We start from the raw sequence: 18,737 nt of genomic DNA, 5'->3' as shown, positions 1-18,737 counted from the left end.
GAATGAGTCAGTCAATCTTCTATCTTCAGTTACTTCAGTTTGGCTGACCTTTCAACCGGATGTTGTGACGTCCTTGAATTGAGGGTGAAGCAAGTCAAAAAACAAGCACATCGCAATGAATGCGTGCCGCGACAGTGAAGCACAATGCAAATTCCACCTAGAATTTTAAAATAATAATAATGTAGTGGTAATATTAATAAAGTAATAATAATAGGAATGATAGTGATAGGAATAATAATGATGATGATGATAATAGTAATAATAAGAATAATAATGTAGTCCTGTGTTGTCCAGGAACACGGGGGCAGCAGGTGGCCCACAACCACAGATCCAGACTCTGCAGCTCCGGAGGTAGAAATACCTGCTGAAAGTGACAGCGGACAGAGACGAGAAAGCACAAAACTATGGGAAAGAGATGTCGAGTTAGTAACATGCAGTAATGGGATAAAAATGCATACAGATGGAGAGGGAGAGGAGGAGAGAGGAAAGAGGTGCATCATGGGAAGTCTTCCGGCAATCTAGGCCTATAGCAGCATAATGAGTCCTGAACCATGATCCGGGAACATCTGGTCACGCTGAACGCGGCCAACGAACTTAATCTGTTCTTTAACAGATTCGACACACCAGCTCCTGCTTATCCCCCCTCTAACTCAGCTGCTGTCGGCCCTCAAGCTCCTCTGTGTCCACTGCTCCCCCTTCCTCCATCTTCCTGGAAGAGTCCTACTCCCCCCTCAACTGGCTATCAGGCTAACGACCCTCTTCACACTAATAACCCCCCCCCCCCCACCCCCGCCTGTAACCTCTGCTGTGTACCTGACTGCTGACCAGGTGAGAGGACAGCTGATGAAACTCCACTCAAACAAGGCTGCAGGCCCAGATGGATTTCACCCCGGGGTACTAAAAACCTGTGCCCCCCCAGCTATGTGGAGTCCTTCAGCATGTCTTCCACCTGAACCTGAGTCTTCTAAGGGTCCCTGTTCTGTGGAAGACATCTTGCCTCGTCCCTGTGCCGAAGACGCCGCGTCCCAGTAGCTCCAAGGACTACAGACCGGTGGCACTGACCTCCCACATAATGAAGACCCTGGAGAAACTGGTGCTAAAACAACAGCATCCCATGGTCAGACCCCTCCTGGACCCCCTTAAGTTTGCCTACCAGCCCCGGCTGGGAGTTTAGGACGCCATCATCTTCCTTCTGAACCGCATCTACACCCACCTGGACAAGCCGGCAAGCATGGTGAGGATCGTGTTTTTTGACTTCTCCAGTGCTTTCAACAGCAACACTGGGGCCCCTCAGGGGACTGTCCTCTCTCCCTTCCTCTTCACCATCTACACCACGGACTTCAGCTACCACACAGAGTCCTGCCACCTTCAGGACCTTTTCTGATGACTCTGCTGTGGTGGGATGTATCAGCGGTGGTGATGAGACTGAGTACAGGGCTGTGATAGTGAACTTTGTCTTATGGTGTGAGCAGATCCATCTGCAGAGCAATGTGACAAAGTCTAAGGAGCTGGTTGTAGACCTACGAAGGGCCAAGGCACCAGTGACCCCGGTTTCCATCCAGGGGGTCAGTGTGGACATTGTTGAGGACTACAAATACCTGGGAGTACACATGGACAATAAACTGGACTGGGCTAAGAACACGCAAGCTGTTTACAGGAAGGGCCAGAGCCGCCTCTATTTTCTGAGGAGGCTGAGGTCCTTTAACATCTGCCGGACAATGGCTGAAGATGTTTTATGAGTCTGTGGTGGCCAGTGCTATCCTGTATGCTGTTGCATGCTGGGGCAGCAGGCTGAGGGTAGCGGACGCCAACAGACTCAACAAACTGATCCGTAAGGCCGGTGACATTGTGGGGTTGGAGCTGGACTCTCTGGCGGTGGTGTCAGAGAGGAGGATGCTGGCCAAACTACACGCCATCTTGGACAGTGTCTCCCACCCGCTCCATGACGTGCTGGTCAAGCAAAGGAGCACCTTCAGCGGAAGACTCATCCCCCCACAATGCACCACAGGAAGTCATTCCTGCTTGTGGCCATCAAACTCTTTAACTCCTCCCTCTAAGTGTCAGTCTGTATGACCCGAAGTCATTAAACTGGGCATTGATCATTAACATCTCTGCAATACTTGACATAATTGTGCAATATTCTGTGTAATACTCCTGTGCAATATTTTAGTTTAAAATTCCCTATTTGTTGATATTTATTCATACCTCTATTACTGCTGTGCAATATCCTCCGTCTCATTATAACCTTAATAAGCTACACTTGACTTGACAGTACTCATTATTGCACTATTACTTATTACTTATAATATTACATTGTATTATTATTATACCGTACATACTTATCAACCTGTAAATCCACTTTTGTACTTACACTTATTTTAGCTTTTATACTTATATCCACTTTGTACTTAATTTATCTTACCTGTATTATAGTGTATTATATTTTGATTTGCTTTGTACTTATTCCTTCTATTCCTGTGTGCACTGACGTGACAGTGAACAGCTGTAACGAAAGAGTTTCCCCTCGGGGATCAATAAAGTGTATCTGATTCTGATTAGTTTGTGGTAATTTGATTACGGGCTTCTTTCGTTGGAACCCACCTAAAACCTGGTACATGTACTGATCTTTCTTCAGCAAAGGTATCTGGATATTTTAATAACAGTAAAGCTGCATTTCGGAAAAGGCCACTGTGATTCAGAGGTTATTCTGTTTCTGATCTGCTCTGTTTTTTTGAAAAACACTCGCTCGGTCCTTGCTGTAGTTGTGAGCACTGTTGTTTACTTTGTAAAGTAACTCTTAAGTGTTGAGTAAAATCAACCAAGTACAGTTTAGAAGTTTTAGTGGTGTGAGTTTATTGAACTTACCGACACAGAGCTGATCTGAGCTGGGGACCCACAGCAAATGAAATGGAACACTTTTATACAGAAATCCATTTGCATTCAGACTTAGAAGGGGTTTACAGGATCAAAGGGTCAAACTAGAAGGGGGCAGGAGGCAGAAAGGACACACAGTTGGCATAATGGCAAATTCAAGATGTGACAAGATCAAGGGGCCAAACCAGTATTTCTATATTTACTTAAATAAAGGATCTGAGTATTTCTACCGTTGTTAATTCTTAACTATGAGGTAAGGGCTCGTAAATAAAACTTTGGTCGGTTTTATTTTGAAAATCAGCCAGGAAGAGGTACCGGAAGCAGGTGAACTTACCGAGGCTAACATGCTAACTCTTTCCGTTACGGACCACGTGCGTTACCATAAGATCCAGTCGGAGTGAACCAGCAGAGCCTGTATGTTTGGATAAACCTGTTGAAGCGGACTTTGTGTGAACTTTCGGGATGTTTCACCGCAGACTCATCTCCTGTTAGCCAAGAATGCTAAAGGAAGTTAGCTTAGCTTGCTAGCAGGAAGTAGACGGAGACGGAGCTCGGCCTCACAGTGCTAGTCGGAGTAGCTTCGATAGAGACCAAACTGTATTTTTCACGGAGCCAAAGTGTCCAAATGTCCAGACAGACCTGTCTGAAGAGACTCTGCGCTGTTCGCCTTATTTGAAAATGTTTAGCATCTGAATTATCTCCCGGCGTCCTACGGAGCTAATGGAGTTAGCTTAGCTTGCTAGCAGGAAGTAGACGGACGCGAACGTGATGTAACTTAGCAACACAGCGCGCATCAGAGTGAGCAGACAGTTTTTAACGGAGTGAGTCTGGAGGAAAAGCTGCTGTGAAGCTGTGAAAATGTTTAAAATCCAGAACGAGGAGGAACTTTATGGACAACGCAAACTACTGGACGCTGTTTTCCAGCCTGAAGTCCGGCTGCACAGAGCAGGTTTGTGCACTTTACTTGTTGTTTCACTTTAAACTGCTGGGAAACCAGCTGCGGGGGAAGAAGTGTTCACATCCTTTACTGCAGTAAAAGTACTGACACCACTCTGTGAAAATACTCCACTGCAGTAAAAGTCTGTGAGTATTATCAGCAACATGTAGTTAAAGTGAAAGTCGTCCCTGTGCAGTAAAACGCTTCCTGTCAGTGTTTTATTATATCTGATGTTTCTGGATTCATTTTCCTGCTGCATTAATTAAACCTAGAGATGAGCTGTTTACAGTGATGCTGGTAGGTTTTCAGTGTAGGTATGGATGTAGTTCGATTCTTTAATGATACTTGTCGGTTCTTTTTCATTACTAAATCATTTGTTTTTTTAAACTATATTTAAATACTGAGTGAAGCTTAAAAATAATGAAGAACTCAGACATCAGTATCAGTGCTTCCTCCTGTCCTCCTCCCTCTGCTGCTGCTGTGATTCACTGCCTGCAGGTAACGTTACCACTGTTGGAGGGAGGAGGGGCTGGTTTGTCTCTGTCAGCCAGAAGTTTACAAGAATTTGCTCATTTTTAAGATTCGTGGCAAACTAAGATAAACAGTTAGATTACATACAGACGCCTCAAAACGCAGTCACACACTTCAATACATCACTTTGGTCACACGATAGTGATTCGAGATAGAAAATGGCATACAATCTTACACAGATCGTAACTGCAATGGATACAGAGATTTTACAGAGATTCTTGCCGTAAAACTAGAGATTTCTTTGCTTGGACCAACAATGTGGCATAGACAAGAAGGTCAGCAACGCCTGTAACTCGTTATCCATGTTAAATGAGCAATTGGTGGTTGAGGCTGATGTCTTTGTTTTCTTCTGGAAAAAGGGTCATGTGATAGAGGCATGACGAATCAGGGAAGGTCATGTAGTGACTGATAAGACAAACATGGGTGTCTGCGTCATCATTTCCAAAATGTCCAGACTAGAACGCAGTTCTGGAGTTTTCAAATGAAAACGAGGCTGCGTTTCCAAACGTATTAGTTTTCGGGACTCGAAAATGCCACAGTAGATGATGCTAGGTGCAAACATAGTAAAACTTGTGCGTTTTAAGACGAAAATGTACTAGTGTGGCTGTAGCCTCTGTCGCAGGGAGAGATGAGCCTTTGATTGTTTGGTATGTTTAGATCTTTCCCTGTCGTTCGTAGCCAGGTGAAGCAACAAGAGTCATTGACTGCTTCCAGTCCTGCAGTTAATCTTGTTAGCATGACATAACACAGCTTTTGTGGGCGGAGAGCCTCGGTGCCACATCTGAGGCCCTTACAAATCCGGAGGAGAGACTCACCCCATTGTGCTCACTACAGCACACAAGCTCACATGAAACAATGTACATGATTGACAGCAGAACATCAGACCTGGAGTATATGCAGCAAAATGGCTTCTTCACGTTCTTCAGCAGTAAAACACTTTTCTGTCTTCAGCCGAGAGGTTTATGTGAACTCAGGACTAGCGGGTTTACATGTGCACGTAACATGAGCATGGAGTCACAGCTGCCTTGATCGCAGTCATTTTATGGCGTTTCTGATCTGACGAAACGCAAAGCGTGTGATATGGTTTTAGTTTGTTTTAGTTTGAATTATTTCCAGACACGTTGTACAAAATGTGCATCATTTCTCCACATGTTTAAGAAAGTAGTGCTGTCAGTGGTTTAAATGTTAACAGGAAACAACAGTTTTCTGAAACGTGTGTCTGTATTTCATTATTCTCCACAGACGTCCAGCTGCTGTTGGTGAGTAAAGAAGAGGATCCCCTGAGCAGCGGGACTGGAGCCCCAGTCTGGACCAGGAGGACCCACCAGAGCCCCCACACATTAAAGAGGAACCAGAGGAGCTCTGGACCAGTCAGGAGGGAGAGCAGCTTCGAGGGCTGGAGGAAGCTGATACCACCAAGTTCACATTCACTCCTGTCCCTGTGAAGAGTGAAGAAGAAGATGAAGAGAAACCTCAGTCCTCACAGCTTCATCAAAGACTCACTGAACAGATGAAAACAGAAGCTGATGGAGAGGACTGTGGAGGACCAGAACCAGCCAGGAACTCAGATCCAGCTACTGATGACAAGACGTCAGACTCGTCTGAAGCTGAGACTGATGACAGTTGTGATTGGGATGAGACCAGGGAACCTCAGTCAGGTTTAACCCCTCTGCAAAATAACAGTGGGTGTAATTCTGGTGAGAAATCATTTAGCTGCTCTGACTGCGGTAAACAATTCAGCCAAAACTCAAATCTGAAGAGACACATGAGAATTCACACAGGAGAGAAACCATTTAGTTGTTCTGTCTGTGGTAAAGGATTCAGACAAAAGGAACATCTGAGACAACACATGAGAAGCCACACGGGAGAGAAACCATTTAGTTGCTCAGTTTGCGGTCAACGATTTAGACGAAAGGTAGGTCTGACACACCACATGGCACTCCACACGAGGGAGAAAGGATGCATCTGCAGTGTTTGTGACAGAGGATTCACTCGGCTTTATCAGCTTAAAAACCACCAGCGTGTTGGTTGTCAGTCCTTAAAGCGTCATCAAAGACAAACTGTAGAGAACACAGATGCAGAGCATTTGAAAAGAGAAGCTGATGGAGAGGACTGTGGAGGACCAGAACCAGCCAGGAACTCAGATCCAGATAGACATTTAAAACCGGCTACTCATGACAAGACGTCACACTCCTCTGAACCTGAGACTGATGACAGTTGTGATTGGGAGGAGACCAGGGAACCTCAGTCAGGTTCAAACCCTCTGCAAAACAATGAAGTACATGTAAGTGATCAGGAATGTAATACTGGAAAAACATCAAGTACCTCCTCTGAATGTGCTACAAGCTTTGGCCACAAGGGACATCTGCAGGAACAAGATGGACTCCAAACAGGAGAGAAACCATTTAGTTGCTCAGTTTGTGGTAAACGATACCCTGGGAAGAATTCCTTAAGGACTCATATGAGACTTCATTCAGAAGGAAAACGTTTCAGCTGCTCAGTTTGTAAAAGAACTTTTCCATGGAGAGCAGATGTTGTGGTGCACATGAGAATCCACACAGGGGAGAAACCCTTTAGTTGTTCTGTCTGTGGTAAAAGATTCACTCAAAGCTCAACTTTGACCACACACTTAAGAGTTCATACTGGAGAAAAACCTTTTAGCTGCTCAGTTTGTAAGACAAGTTTCAGTGACAGAAGTGCTTTGTCCAATCACATGAGAATCCACACAGGAGAGAAACCATTTAGTTGTTCAGTTTGTGGTAAAACATTTTCGCGAAATGGAAATCTTAGAGAACACATGACTGTCCACACCGTTAAGAAACAATTCAGTTGTAACATTTGTGGTAAAAGATTCACTCTGCGTCATTCTTTAGAAAAACACAAGTGTGCTGGTGAGAGCAGCGGAAGTAAATGAAACTGCAGAGATGCTTGTTGAGCCGATTCCTTCCTGCAAGATTGAAGTACTGAGGGCAAGACTCGGCTCAACACTGATCACTTCAAAACTGTGATACAGACTCCAAAATAAATTGTGCTTCATCTTTTCAGCTAAGATGAAGCCACATGATAATTTCAATTCTCTTTTCATTTGTGTCTACTAGAGCCCAAGTTATTTATATTTAGTTTTTTATCCCCTGATATGGTGGCCGATATATTGAAATTTTCAACTGGAATGAAAATTGAGCTTTTCTATTTGGCTTGTGCACCGATATGACTATGCAAAGGTACTCAGAAGGCTGCTTTCTTAAATTACTTTATTAAAGAACATTTAAGTTAAATATTCTTTAACATGTCTTGAATGATCAGCTAGAAGTCATTTGTAAGAACTAAGTAAATGACGATAACTTATCATTAACAAACAGGTTTCTCTGCTGAACATCTGCTTCCTACCAGGTCATTACAGTCTGTTAAACTGTTTTTAAAGTTATTTTTCTTGATTTCAGCGAAGTGACCTGCCGTCTTCTGTCTTGTTTCAGGATAAAGATTCATTTTGAGAAGATTTTTTGAAACAAGTTAATTTTTTACTGGAAACTGGTAATAATATTCTCACGGCTTAAACATATGTTTTCATTTGTTTTAAGAAAATGTTTTTAAAAGCTCAATAACAGAAATAAATGAGTAAATACAATGTTTTTTATTGATACATCTTCTGATTTATGATATGAATCTATTGTAAACGTTTTGTAAACCATTAGAAGTTATTAATAAAAATGTGTAATACTTTAATAAGTGTGTTGATTTATCATTTGTAAAACCAAATAGTTATTGGACAATAAGTCAGTTATAGCATTAATTGTAAGTGATTCAACTGTAAATGATCATTATGCAGGAAGTAAAAGACTTGCAAATATACTGGAACCTACTGTGATTTTAAATAATGTTGAAAGAGTTTCATCACTGAAATAAAACCGTATTACTATATTAGATGCTAATGAGGGGAAGCTGTGATATATACTGTTGGACCTCAGCAAGGACTGAGTCAGAAAAGATGTAAAGACGACAGTTTTGATAAACATTTAGATACTCTTGTGTTGCTCAGCTGTGATTGGCTGAGGGATTCTCATGGATCAATACAACATATACTTGAAAAGCTGTCTATACCATTTACTCTATGAAATATATAACAAAAGAAGGGCAGTTTCAGGTGAAACTAGGCAGGGCTTAAGCAACACAGAGTAGCTTACATTTCTGAGTTATCAGACCATTTTCACAATTGAGAATGACTTCCGGATGGGAGCCGAAACGTCTTGATTCTGAAAACAGTGTCCAGATGACTACGACTGAAACCTTTTCTACAAATATTTTACAAAAACAAGTAATTGTCTATTTTCAAAACTAAATCAGCCATGTGTCAAAATTCCAGTTGAGTGCCGGAGAACTTCCTGTAACAGTTATATGATACCGACAGATATAACAGTGTATACCAGAATATTATATAGTATGATTACGTTATTATACTTGAGTTTTCTGTATTAATATGTATACATACAATAATATGTATAATAATAAATACATTATGCTTTTTTGTACTGTTTACTTTTACTTTACTTTGTGGCATTTCTTTATTTAGTGAAGTAAAAGATCTGAGTATTTCTATCATTGTTAATTCTTAACAAAGAGATATGGGCCTGTATATAAAAGTTCGGTCGCTATTATTTTGAAAATCAGCAAAGAAGAGTTACCGGAAGTGATTGTGCTTACCGAGGCTAACATGCTAACTCTTTCCGTTACGTACCACGTGCGTTACCATAAGATCCAGTCGGAGTGAACCAGCAGAGCCTGTATGTTTGGATAAACCTGTTGAAGCGGACTTTGTGTGAACTTTCGGGATGTTTCACCGCAGACTCATCTCCTGTTAGCCAAGAATGCTAAAGGAAGTTAGCGCAGCTTGCTAGCAGGAAGTAGACGGAGACGGAGCTCGGCCTCACAGTGCTAGTCGGAGTAGCTTCGATAGAGACCAAACTGTATTTTTAACGGAGCCAAAGTGTCCAAATGTCCAGACAGACCTGTCTGAAGAGACTCTGCGCTGTTCGCTTTATTTGAAAATGTTTAGCATCTGAATTATCTCCCGGCGTCCTACGGAGCTAATGGAGTTAGCTTAGCTTGCTAGCAGGAAGTAGACGGACGCGAACGTAATGTAACTTAGCAACACAGCGCGCATCAGAGTGAGCAGACAGTTTTTAACGGAGTGAGTCTGGAGGAAAAGCTGCTGTGAAGCTGTGAAAATGTTTAAAATCCAGAACGAGGAGGAACTTTGTGGACAACGCAAACTACTGGACGCTGTTTTCCAGCCTGAAGTCCGGCTGCACAGAGCAGGTTTGTGCACTTTACTTGTTGTTTCACTTTAAACGGCTGGGAAACCAGCTGCGGGGGAAGAAGTGTTCACATCCTTTACTGCAGTAAAAGTACTGACAGCACTCTGTGAAAATACTCCACTGCAGTAAAAGTCCTGCAGTCAAACCTCACTGCAGTTGAGATTCACAAAGATAATCATAATTAATAACTTTACTGAATAAAGTCCTGCGTGTGAGTAATTTGCCAACCTCTAATATGTTGAACTCCAAATCCTTAAACCTTAATTTCTGTTTTAGTTAGTTATATAATTATTAATCTGAGTTCCAATTTGATAGTTTAGTGTATTTTATGAGACTATTAACTAATTGGCTATCATTTGTCTTCTTTAAGTCTCTGAGGACTTTATTCAGTAAAGTTATTATTTATGATTATCAGTGATAATCTAGATAGCCAAATCTAATTGATTGCACCTACACAGTTTGGTGCCCTTTAACCGTTGTGAATCACAACAGTAAAAATGTCACATTTTCTCACTTTTGACATAAATACATATTTGTTTGAGTATTTCAAGAGATGATCTTATTTGCATAGAGGATCAGTTTGTAAATGCGCACTTGGTATGATGAACCTTTGTTCTTTGAACTTTAACTTGATTGGCCCCCACACATAACACAGACATTAATATAAAACATATAATAAAATATGTTAAGACAAATGCTGAAGCTCACAGGAAACAATGTACATGAACATCAAACCTGGAGTATATGCAGCAAAATGGCTTCTTCACATTCTTCATCAGTAAAACACGTTTCTTGCAGCCGCCTTGATCGCAGTCATTTTATGGCGTTTCTGCTCTGACGAAATGCAAAGCGCGTGATGTGCTTGTAGTTTGTTTTAGTTTGAATGATTTCCAAATACGTTGTACAAAATGTGCATCATTTATAAATGTTAACAGGAAACGACAGTTTTCTAAAACGTGTGTCTGTATTTCATTATTCTCCACAGACGTCCAGCTGCTGTTGGCGAGTAAAGAAGAGGATCCCCCTGAGCAGCAGGACTGGAGCCCCAGTCTGGACCAGGAGGACCCACCAGAGCCCCCACACATTAAAGAGGAACCAGAGGAGCTCTGGACCAGTCAGGAGGGAGAGCAGCTTCGAGGGCTGGAGGAGGCGGATACCACCAAGTTCACATTCACTCCTGTCCCTGTGAAGAGTGAAGAAGACGATGAAGAGAAACCTCAGTCCTCACAGCTTCATCAAAGACTCACTGAACAGATGAAAACAGAAGCTGATGAAGAGGACTGTGGAGGACCAGAACCAGCCAGGAACTCAGATCCAGATAGTCGTTTACAACCAGATACTCATTGGTTGGAGACCAGGGAACCTCAGTCAGGTTTAAACCGTCTGCAAAACAATGAAGTACCTGTAAGTGATCAGGAATGTAATACTGGAAAAACATCAAGTAGCTCCTCTGAATGTGCTACAAGCTTTGGCCACAAGGAACATCTGCAGGAACAAGATGGACTCCAAAAAAGAGAGAAACCATTTAGTTGCTCAGTTTGTAAAAAAACTTTTCCGTGGAGGGGACATGTTGTGAGGCACATGATAATCCACACAGGGGAGAAACCCTTTAGTTGTTCTGTCTGTGGTAAAAGATACTTCGGGAAGCACTCCTTATCGACCCATATGAGACTTCATTCAGAAGGAAAACGTTTCAGCTGCTCAGTTTGTGAAAAAACTTTTCAATGGAGAGGAGACGTTGTGAAGCACATAAGAATCCACACAGGAGAGAAACCCTTCAGTTGTTCTGTCTGTGGTAGAAGATTCGCAGACAGCTCAAATATGACCAAACACTTAAGAGTTCATACGGGAGAAAAACCATATCAATGCTCAGTTTGTAAAACAAGTTTCACTTCTAGAAGCATTTTGTCCAAACACATGAGAATCCACACAAGGGGAGAAAAACCATTTAGTTGCTCAGTTTGCAGTAAAAGATTTATACACAAGGGATATCTGACACAACACATGGCACTCCACACGGGGGAGAAACGATACAGCTGCACTGTTTGTGACAAAAGATTCACTTGGCAGTCCCAGCTCAACAACCATCATTGTGTTGGTCGTCAGTCCTCACAGCTTCATCAAAGACAAACTGAAGAGAACAGAGATGTAGAGCATTTGAAATCAGAAGCTCATGGAGAGGACTGTGGAGAACCAGAACCAGCCAGGAACTCAGATCCAGATAGACATTTACAACCAGCTACTCGTGACGAGACATCAGACTCCTCTGAACCTGAGACTGATGACAGTTGTGACTGGGATGAGACCAGGGAACCTCAGTCAGGTTTAAACCCTCTGCAAAACAATGAAGTACATGTAAGTGATCAGGAATGTAATACTGGAAAAACATCAAGTAGCTCCTCTGAATGTGCTACAAGCTTTGGCCACAAGGGACATCTGCAAGAACACAATGGAAACCAAACAGGAGAGAAACCCTTTAGTTGCTCAGTTTGTGGTAAACGATACTCCTGGAAGACCTCCTTAATAACTCATATGAGACTTCATTCAGAAGGGAAACGTTTCAGCTGTTCAGTTTGTGAAAAATCGTTTCAACAGAGAGGAGAGGTTGTGGTGCACATGAGATTCCACACAGGGGAGAAACCCTTTAGTTGTTCTGTCTGTGGTAAAGGATTTGCACAAAGCTCAACTTTGACCACACACTTAAGAGTTCATACTGGAGAAAAACCTTTTAGCTGCTCAGTTTGTAAAACAAGTTTCAGTGACAGAAGTACTTTGTCCAATCACATGAGAATCCACACAGGAGAGAAACCATTTAGTTGTTCAGTTTGTGGTAAAACATTTTCGCGAAAGGGAAATCTTAGCGAACACATGACTGTCCACACCGTTAAGAAACAATTCAGTTGTAACATTTGTGGTAAAAGATTCACTCTGCGTCATTCTTTAGAAAAACACAAGTGTGCTGGTGAGAGCAGTGGAAGTAAATGAAGCTGCAGAGATGCTTGTTGAGCCGATTCCTTCCTGCATGATTGAAGTACTGAGGGCAAGACTCGGCTCAACACTGATCAATTCAAAACTGCAATACAGACTCTAAAATAAGTCGAGCTTTATCTATTCAGCTAAGATGAAGCCACATGATAATTTCAATTCTCTTTTCATTTGTGTCTACTAGAGCCCGAGTTAAATTATATTTAGTTTTTTATCCCCTGATATGGTGGCCGATATATTGAATTTTTCAACTGGAATGAAAATTGAGCTTTTCTATTTGGCTTGTGCACCGATATGACTATGCAAAGGTACTCAGAAGGCTGCTTTCAAATTACTTTATTAAAGAACATTTAAGTTAAATATTCTTTAACATGTCTTGAATGATCAGCTAGAAGTCATTTGTAAGAACTAAGTAAATGACGATAACTTATCATTAACAAACAGGTTTCTCTGCTGAACATCTGCTTCCTACCAGGTCATTACAGTCTGTTAAACTGTTTTTAAAGTTATTTTTCTTGATTTCAGCGAAGCGACCTGCCGTCTTCTGTCTTGTTTCAGGATAAAGATTCATTTTGAGAAGATTTTTTGAAACAAGTTAATTTTTTACTGGAAACTGGTAATAATATTCTCACGGCTTAAACTTATGTTTTCATTTGTTTTAAGAAAATGTTTTTTAAAGCTCAATAACAGAAATAAATGAGTAAATACAATGTTTTTTATTGATACATTTTCTTCTGATTTATGATATGAATCCAGTGTAAACTTTTTGTAAACCATTAGAAGTTACTAATAAAAATGTGTAATGCTTTAATAAATGTGTTGATTTATCATTTGTAAAACCAAATAATTAGCGGACAATAAGTCATTTATATATTATGTGTAGCATTAATTGTAAATGACTCAAGTGTAAATAATCATAATGCAGGAAGTAAAGTAAAAGACTTGCAAATGTACTGGAACCTAAAACAAGCAGTTTCTGGCTTGTTTCATGTGTTTCTAATGAGAAATAAGGTCGTAGTCCACCATGATGATGGTGGCGTGGTGGGTTTGGTCATGACCGTAAGGCGCCTGTGGTGCAGCGTCTGGCTCGAGTCCTGCCTGTTTTAAAAAATGATGAAAGAGTTTTACTATATTAGATGCTATGAAATATTGAACATATTTCCACTTGACCCAGTTAGATTGGATTGGCAGTGTTCTTACAATGGAATGATCAAGAAGGAGAGAGCAGCATTAATGTTAATGTGAAAGAGGAGGAGTTTATTTAAATATGAGACAGAGAATTATTCAGTCTGAAAAATGGAAAACGAAAGTCAAGATGTTATTTTAACTCTGCATCACTAAATGAACGTGTGTTTTCTCATGGGTTTGTACTCTAACAAACCAGAAAATAAGTCTTTTCTCTCTCGTGGATTTCTGTATTCCCTTGTTGTTCACATGTGATAAGTCGTTTCAAATTGCTGAGTGGACGTCGTTGGAGCACACAAAGTGAAAATCTAAAGTGAATTATTTCCTGTTTATGTCATAGATGCTGTTACGTATTAATAACGTGAGAGAGGTGAAGTACATTACTAGACAAGCCAGAAATGATGATTCAGTTTTATTGTCTGCTCTAAATTCAGATTGTTGTTCAGATTGTGCAGCAGAAATGTTTACTTACAGTTTGTAATTTTATGAATAGTTCTGTGACGACTCTTGTTTTCAGTCATTGATGTGACATGTTTGTGTTTTACGGGGACATCTAGTGGCCAAAAGTGGTCAAAGCACTAACTGAATACCTGTAAGTTCAATGTTACATGACATAAGGTGAAGTTCACTTCTTTTGAAATCATCATGTGTGACACCCAGAGCCCTTCATCACCACATCCTCATCCTCATCCTCATCATATGTAACAAAGGGGAACTACAATGCAGCTTCTACACACAGCAGTGTGACATGAGGGAGAGGAAGGAAAAAAAAACACCATATAAAAAATTATCTCAATAATATGATAACGATATTCTGATCATCTCCACGCTGCACTTTTTAGACCAGTGGATAGTCAGTCTGTCCAACATGGATCTGATGTTTGGTTCCATGATTTTAGTTTGATTGTTTCATTCATATAATATTCTGTTCCAGCTGCTGGAGGAGAACATTGTCACTTTTGTGAAGAACGAGCTGAAGAAGATCCAGAAGGTTCTGAGTTCAGATTACCCAGAATGCTTAGAGAGTCAGAGGGAGGATGAGGAGTTGTTGGACGGTGAGGAGGAAGAGCAGAGGAGGAGCAGCAGAGAGGCATTTCTGAACATCACACTGCACTTCCTGAGGAGAATAAAGCAGGAGGAGCTGGCTGACCGTCTCTAAAGATTCAACATGCTGGATAAATGGGACATTTACCGATGTCTCAAGAGATGGAGGGAAATATGCAGGATTACCAAACTTATTAGAATCCATCCTGATGAGAACATGAACGTCTCAACCAAATTTCATGACAATCCATCCAGTAGTTGTTAAGATATTTCAGTCTGGACCAAAGTCAAGGACCGACTGACAGACCCACATCACGCTGCTAGCACGGCTAAAAACATTACAATGTGTTATGAAGAGTGAAGCTTTTGTCTCCAACTAGTCTCTTTTGAGAGCTCCAGCCAGCTCACAGTGGTGTATATATATATATAAAAACCTTGGTCCTTCACCCTCCGCGGGTGGTCTCGTCCTTTGAGCTCGGGTCCTCTACCAGAGGCCTGGGAGCTTGAGGGTTCTGCGCAGTATCTTTGCTGTTCCTAGTATTGCACTTTTCTGGACCGAGATGTCTGGTGTTCTTCCAGGGATCTGCTGTAGCCACTCCTCCAGTTTGGGGGTCACTGCCCCGAGTGCTCCGATGACCACGGGCACCACTGTCGCCTTCTCCAGCTCTTCTCTGAGCCCTTGGTATTTCTCTAGTTTCTCATGTTCCTTTTTCCTGATGTTGCCATCACTTGGTATTGCCACGTCAACCACAACGGCTTTCCTCTGCTGTTTGTCCACCACCACGATGTCTGACTGGTTCGCCATTACCATTCTGTCACTCTAAATCTGGAAGTCCCACAGGATCTTGGTTCGGTCGTTCTCTACCACCTTTGGAGGTGTTTCCCACTTTGACCTTGGGGTTTCCAGTCCATACTCCATGCAGATGTTCATGTACACTATGCCAGCAACTTGGTTATGGCATAGTGTGCTGGATTGTCTCAGGGGCCTCTTTGCACAGCCTACACCTTGGGTTTTGTCTGGTGTGGTAGATCTGGGCCTCCATTGCTCTGGTGCTCAGGGCCTGCTCCTGTGCAGCCATGATGAGTGCCTCTGTGCTGTCCTTCAGTCCGGCCCGCTCTAGCCATTGGTAGGATTTCTTGATATCAGCCACTTCAGTTATGTTCCGGTGGTACATCCCGTGTAGGGGTTTGTCCTCCCATGATGGTCCCTCCTCCAGCACTTCTTCCTCTGTTCCCCATTGCCTGAGACATTCGCTGAGCACGTCATCTGTTGGGGCCTTATCTTTGATGTACTTGTGGATCTTGGATGTTTCATCCTGGATAGTGGCTCTGACACTCACTAGTCCACGGCGCCTTCCTTACGGCTAGCATACAGTCTCAGGGTGCTGGATTTGGGATGGAACCCTCCATGCATGGTGAGGAGCTTTCGTGTCTTAACGTCCGTGGTCTGTATCTCTTACTTTGGCCACCTTATTATTACCGCAGGGTATCTGATCACTGGCAGGGCGTAGCTGTTTATTGCCTGGGCCTTGTTCTTGCCATTGAGCTGACTTCTTAGGACTTGCCTTACTCGTTGGAGTTATTTGGCATTTGCTGTTTTCCTTGTTGCCTCTTCGAGGTTGCCATTTGCCCGTGGTATTCCAAGGTACTTGTAACCATCCTCAATGTCTGCTATTGTTCCTTCTGGGAGTGAGACCCCTTCTGTGTGGACTACCTTCCCTCTCTTTGTCACCATTCGACTGCACTTCTCAAGCCCGAATGACATCCCAATGTCAGAGCTGTAGATCCCGGTGGTGTGGATCAGTGAGTCGATGTCCCGCTCGCTCTTAGCGTATAGCTTGATGTCATCCATGTAGAGGAGGTGATTGATGGTGGCCCCGTTCCTGAGTCGGTATCCATAGCCAGTCTTGTTGATTATTTGGCTGAGGGGGTTCAGACCTATGCAGAACAGCAGTGGGGACAGAGCATCTCCTTGGTATATGCCACATTTGATAGATACTTGTACAAGTGGCTTGCCATTGGCCTCAAGGCTGGTTTTCCACAGCCTCATCGAGTTTGCAATGAAGTCTCTTAGAGTCCTGTTGATGTTGTACATCTCTAAGCATTCAGTGATCCATGTGTGTGGCATTGAGTCAAATGCTTTCTTGTAATCAATCCAGGCAGTGCACAGGTTGGTGTGTCGGGTTCTGCAGTCTTGGGTGACTGTTCTGTCAACCAGGAATTGGTGTTTGGCTCCTCTGGTTCCTCTGCCGATGCCCTTCTGTGCTTTGCTCATGTATTGATCCATGTGTCCACTTATGTTAGCCGCGATGATGCCTGACATGAGCTTCCATGTTGTGGAGAGACAGGTTATTGGCCGATAGTTGGATGGGACTGTACCCTTTGAGGGATCCTTCAGGATCAGGATTGTACGCCCTTCGGTAAGCCATTCAGGGTGCGTGGTGCAGGGTGCAGGGTTCGAAGTAACCATTCATCCCACATCCTCTGCATGTAACCCCTCTGACTAGGGTTACTGGAGTAGTAGCATACCAACAGAGCCTTGTTATCGCATCTCGCCCATCTCCGTCTTGTTCCAGTAGCCCATTTTTCATCACAGCGCTCTGGTTCCCCCACACCTGATGCAGACCTTGTTTGGCCGCGCGACGTCTGAGCAGGCATCTCATATCTTTCATTGTCACTCATCATTGCATGAGGTAGGTAGTAGCGTGAAGGGTCTTGCCTAAGGACCCACACTGGATGATGGGTCATTGCTCATTGCGCCCAGGTCCCCCCGTGTGAAGGTCCTGTGACTTACCAGCCGCTATATATATATATATATATATGACATATGACATTTGTGAACCCATAATTAATGTATGTGTATTGAGGAATATTAATATGAAGAGGGTAATTTATATATAAATCCCGAAATACATTTGTGAATCCTTCTGTATGCATTTATTATTAATGAGACTGATCAGACTACATAGATCATAAATAAAAAAGTTTCACTTTTATTTTGAAAATCAGCTACGAAGAGGTACCGGAAGTGATTGTGCTTACCGAGGCTAACATGCTAACTCTTTCCGTTACGGACCACCTGTGTTACTATAAGATCCAGTCGGAGTGAACCAGCAGAGCCCGTATGTTTGGATAAACCTGTTGAAGCGGACTTTGTGTGAGCTTTCGGGATGTTTCACCGCAGACTCATCTCCCGTTAGCCAAGAATGCTAAAGGAAGTTAGCGCAGCTTGCTAGCAGGAAGTAGACGGAGACGGAGCTCGGCCTCACAGTGCTAGTCGGAGTAGCTTCGATAGAGACCAAACTGTATTTTTCACGGAGCCAAAGTGTCCAAATGTCCAGACAGACCTGTCTGAAGAGACTCTGCGCTGTTCGCTTTATTTGAAAATGTTTAGCATCTGAATTATCTCCCGGCGTCCTACGGAGCTAATGGAGTTAGCTTAGCTTGCTAGCAGGAAGTAGACGGACGCGAACGTAATGTAACTTAGCAACACAGCGCGCATCAGAGTGAGCAGACAGTTTTTAACGGAGTGAATCTGGAGGAAAAGCTGCTGTGAAGCTGTAAAAATGTCTAAAGTCCAAACGCTGAGAGCTTTTGTCAGCCAGAGACTAAGTGCGGCTGCTGAAGAGATATTTGAGCTGTTTGAAAGAACGATAGCAGAGTACGAGGAGGAACTTTGTGGACAACGCAAACTACTGGACGCTGTTTTCCAGCCTGAAGTCCGGCTGCACAGAGCAGGTTTGTGCACTTTACTTGTTGTTTCACTTTAAACGGCTGGGAAACCAGCTGCGGGGGAAGAAGTGTTCACATCCTTTACTGCAGTAAAAGTACTGACACCACTCTGTGAAAATACTCCACTGCAGTAAAAG

General features: G+C 42.6%; 3 protein-coding genes across 8 annotated transcripts in view; 2 read left to right on the top strand and 1 right to left on the bottom strand.

The window, feature by feature from the left end:
* LOC122871885 (NACHT, LRR and PYD domains-containing protein 12-like) overlaps window positions 1-18,737 on the bottom strand; it is a 232,788-nt gene that overhangs the window by 141,056 nt on the left and 72,995 nt on the right.
* Window positions 1-18,737, top strand: part of LOC122871906 (zinc finger protein 271-like) — a 42,718-nt gene that overhangs the window by 18,735 nt on the left and 5,246 nt on the right. Inside the window, exons 1-4 of one of the 5 annotated variants that reach the window (XM_044187486.1) lie at window positions 9,068-9,152; window positions 9,282-9,297; window positions 9,562-9,655; window positions 10,640-11,963. In XM_044187486.1, the coding sequence (XP_044043421.1) occupies window positions 9,565-9,655; window positions 10,640-11,963 (1,415 nt within the window). In that variant the 5' untranslated portion in view covers window positions 9,068-9,152; window positions 9,282-9,297; window positions 9,562-9,564. Of the gene's footprint in view, window positions 1-3,037; window positions 3,824-5,584; window positions 5,926-9,067; window positions 9,153-9,281; window positions 9,298-9,539; window positions 9,656-10,639; window positions 11,964-18,737 lie in introns of those variants that run through there. The other 4 variants (XM_044187485.1, XM_044187492.1, XM_044187484.1 and 1 more) reach the window with 4 other exon arrangements.
* LOC122871920 (gastrula zinc finger protein XlCGF57.1-like) overlaps window positions 1-18,737 on the top strand; it is a 133,924-nt gene that overhangs the window by 111,207 nt on the left and 3,980 nt on the right. The window lies entirely within an intron of this gene.

The sequence above is a fragment of the Siniperca chuatsi genome, linkage group LG24, assembly GCF_020085105.1.
Source record: "Siniperca chuatsi isolate FFG_IHB_CAS linkage group LG24, ASM2008510v1, whole genome shotgun sequence".
Lineage (NCBI taxonomy): Eukaryota > Metazoa > Chordata > Actinopteri > Centrarchiformes > Sinipercidae > Siniperca > Siniperca chuatsi.
This window is presented reverse-complemented; position numbering and strand designations above follow the sequence as displayed.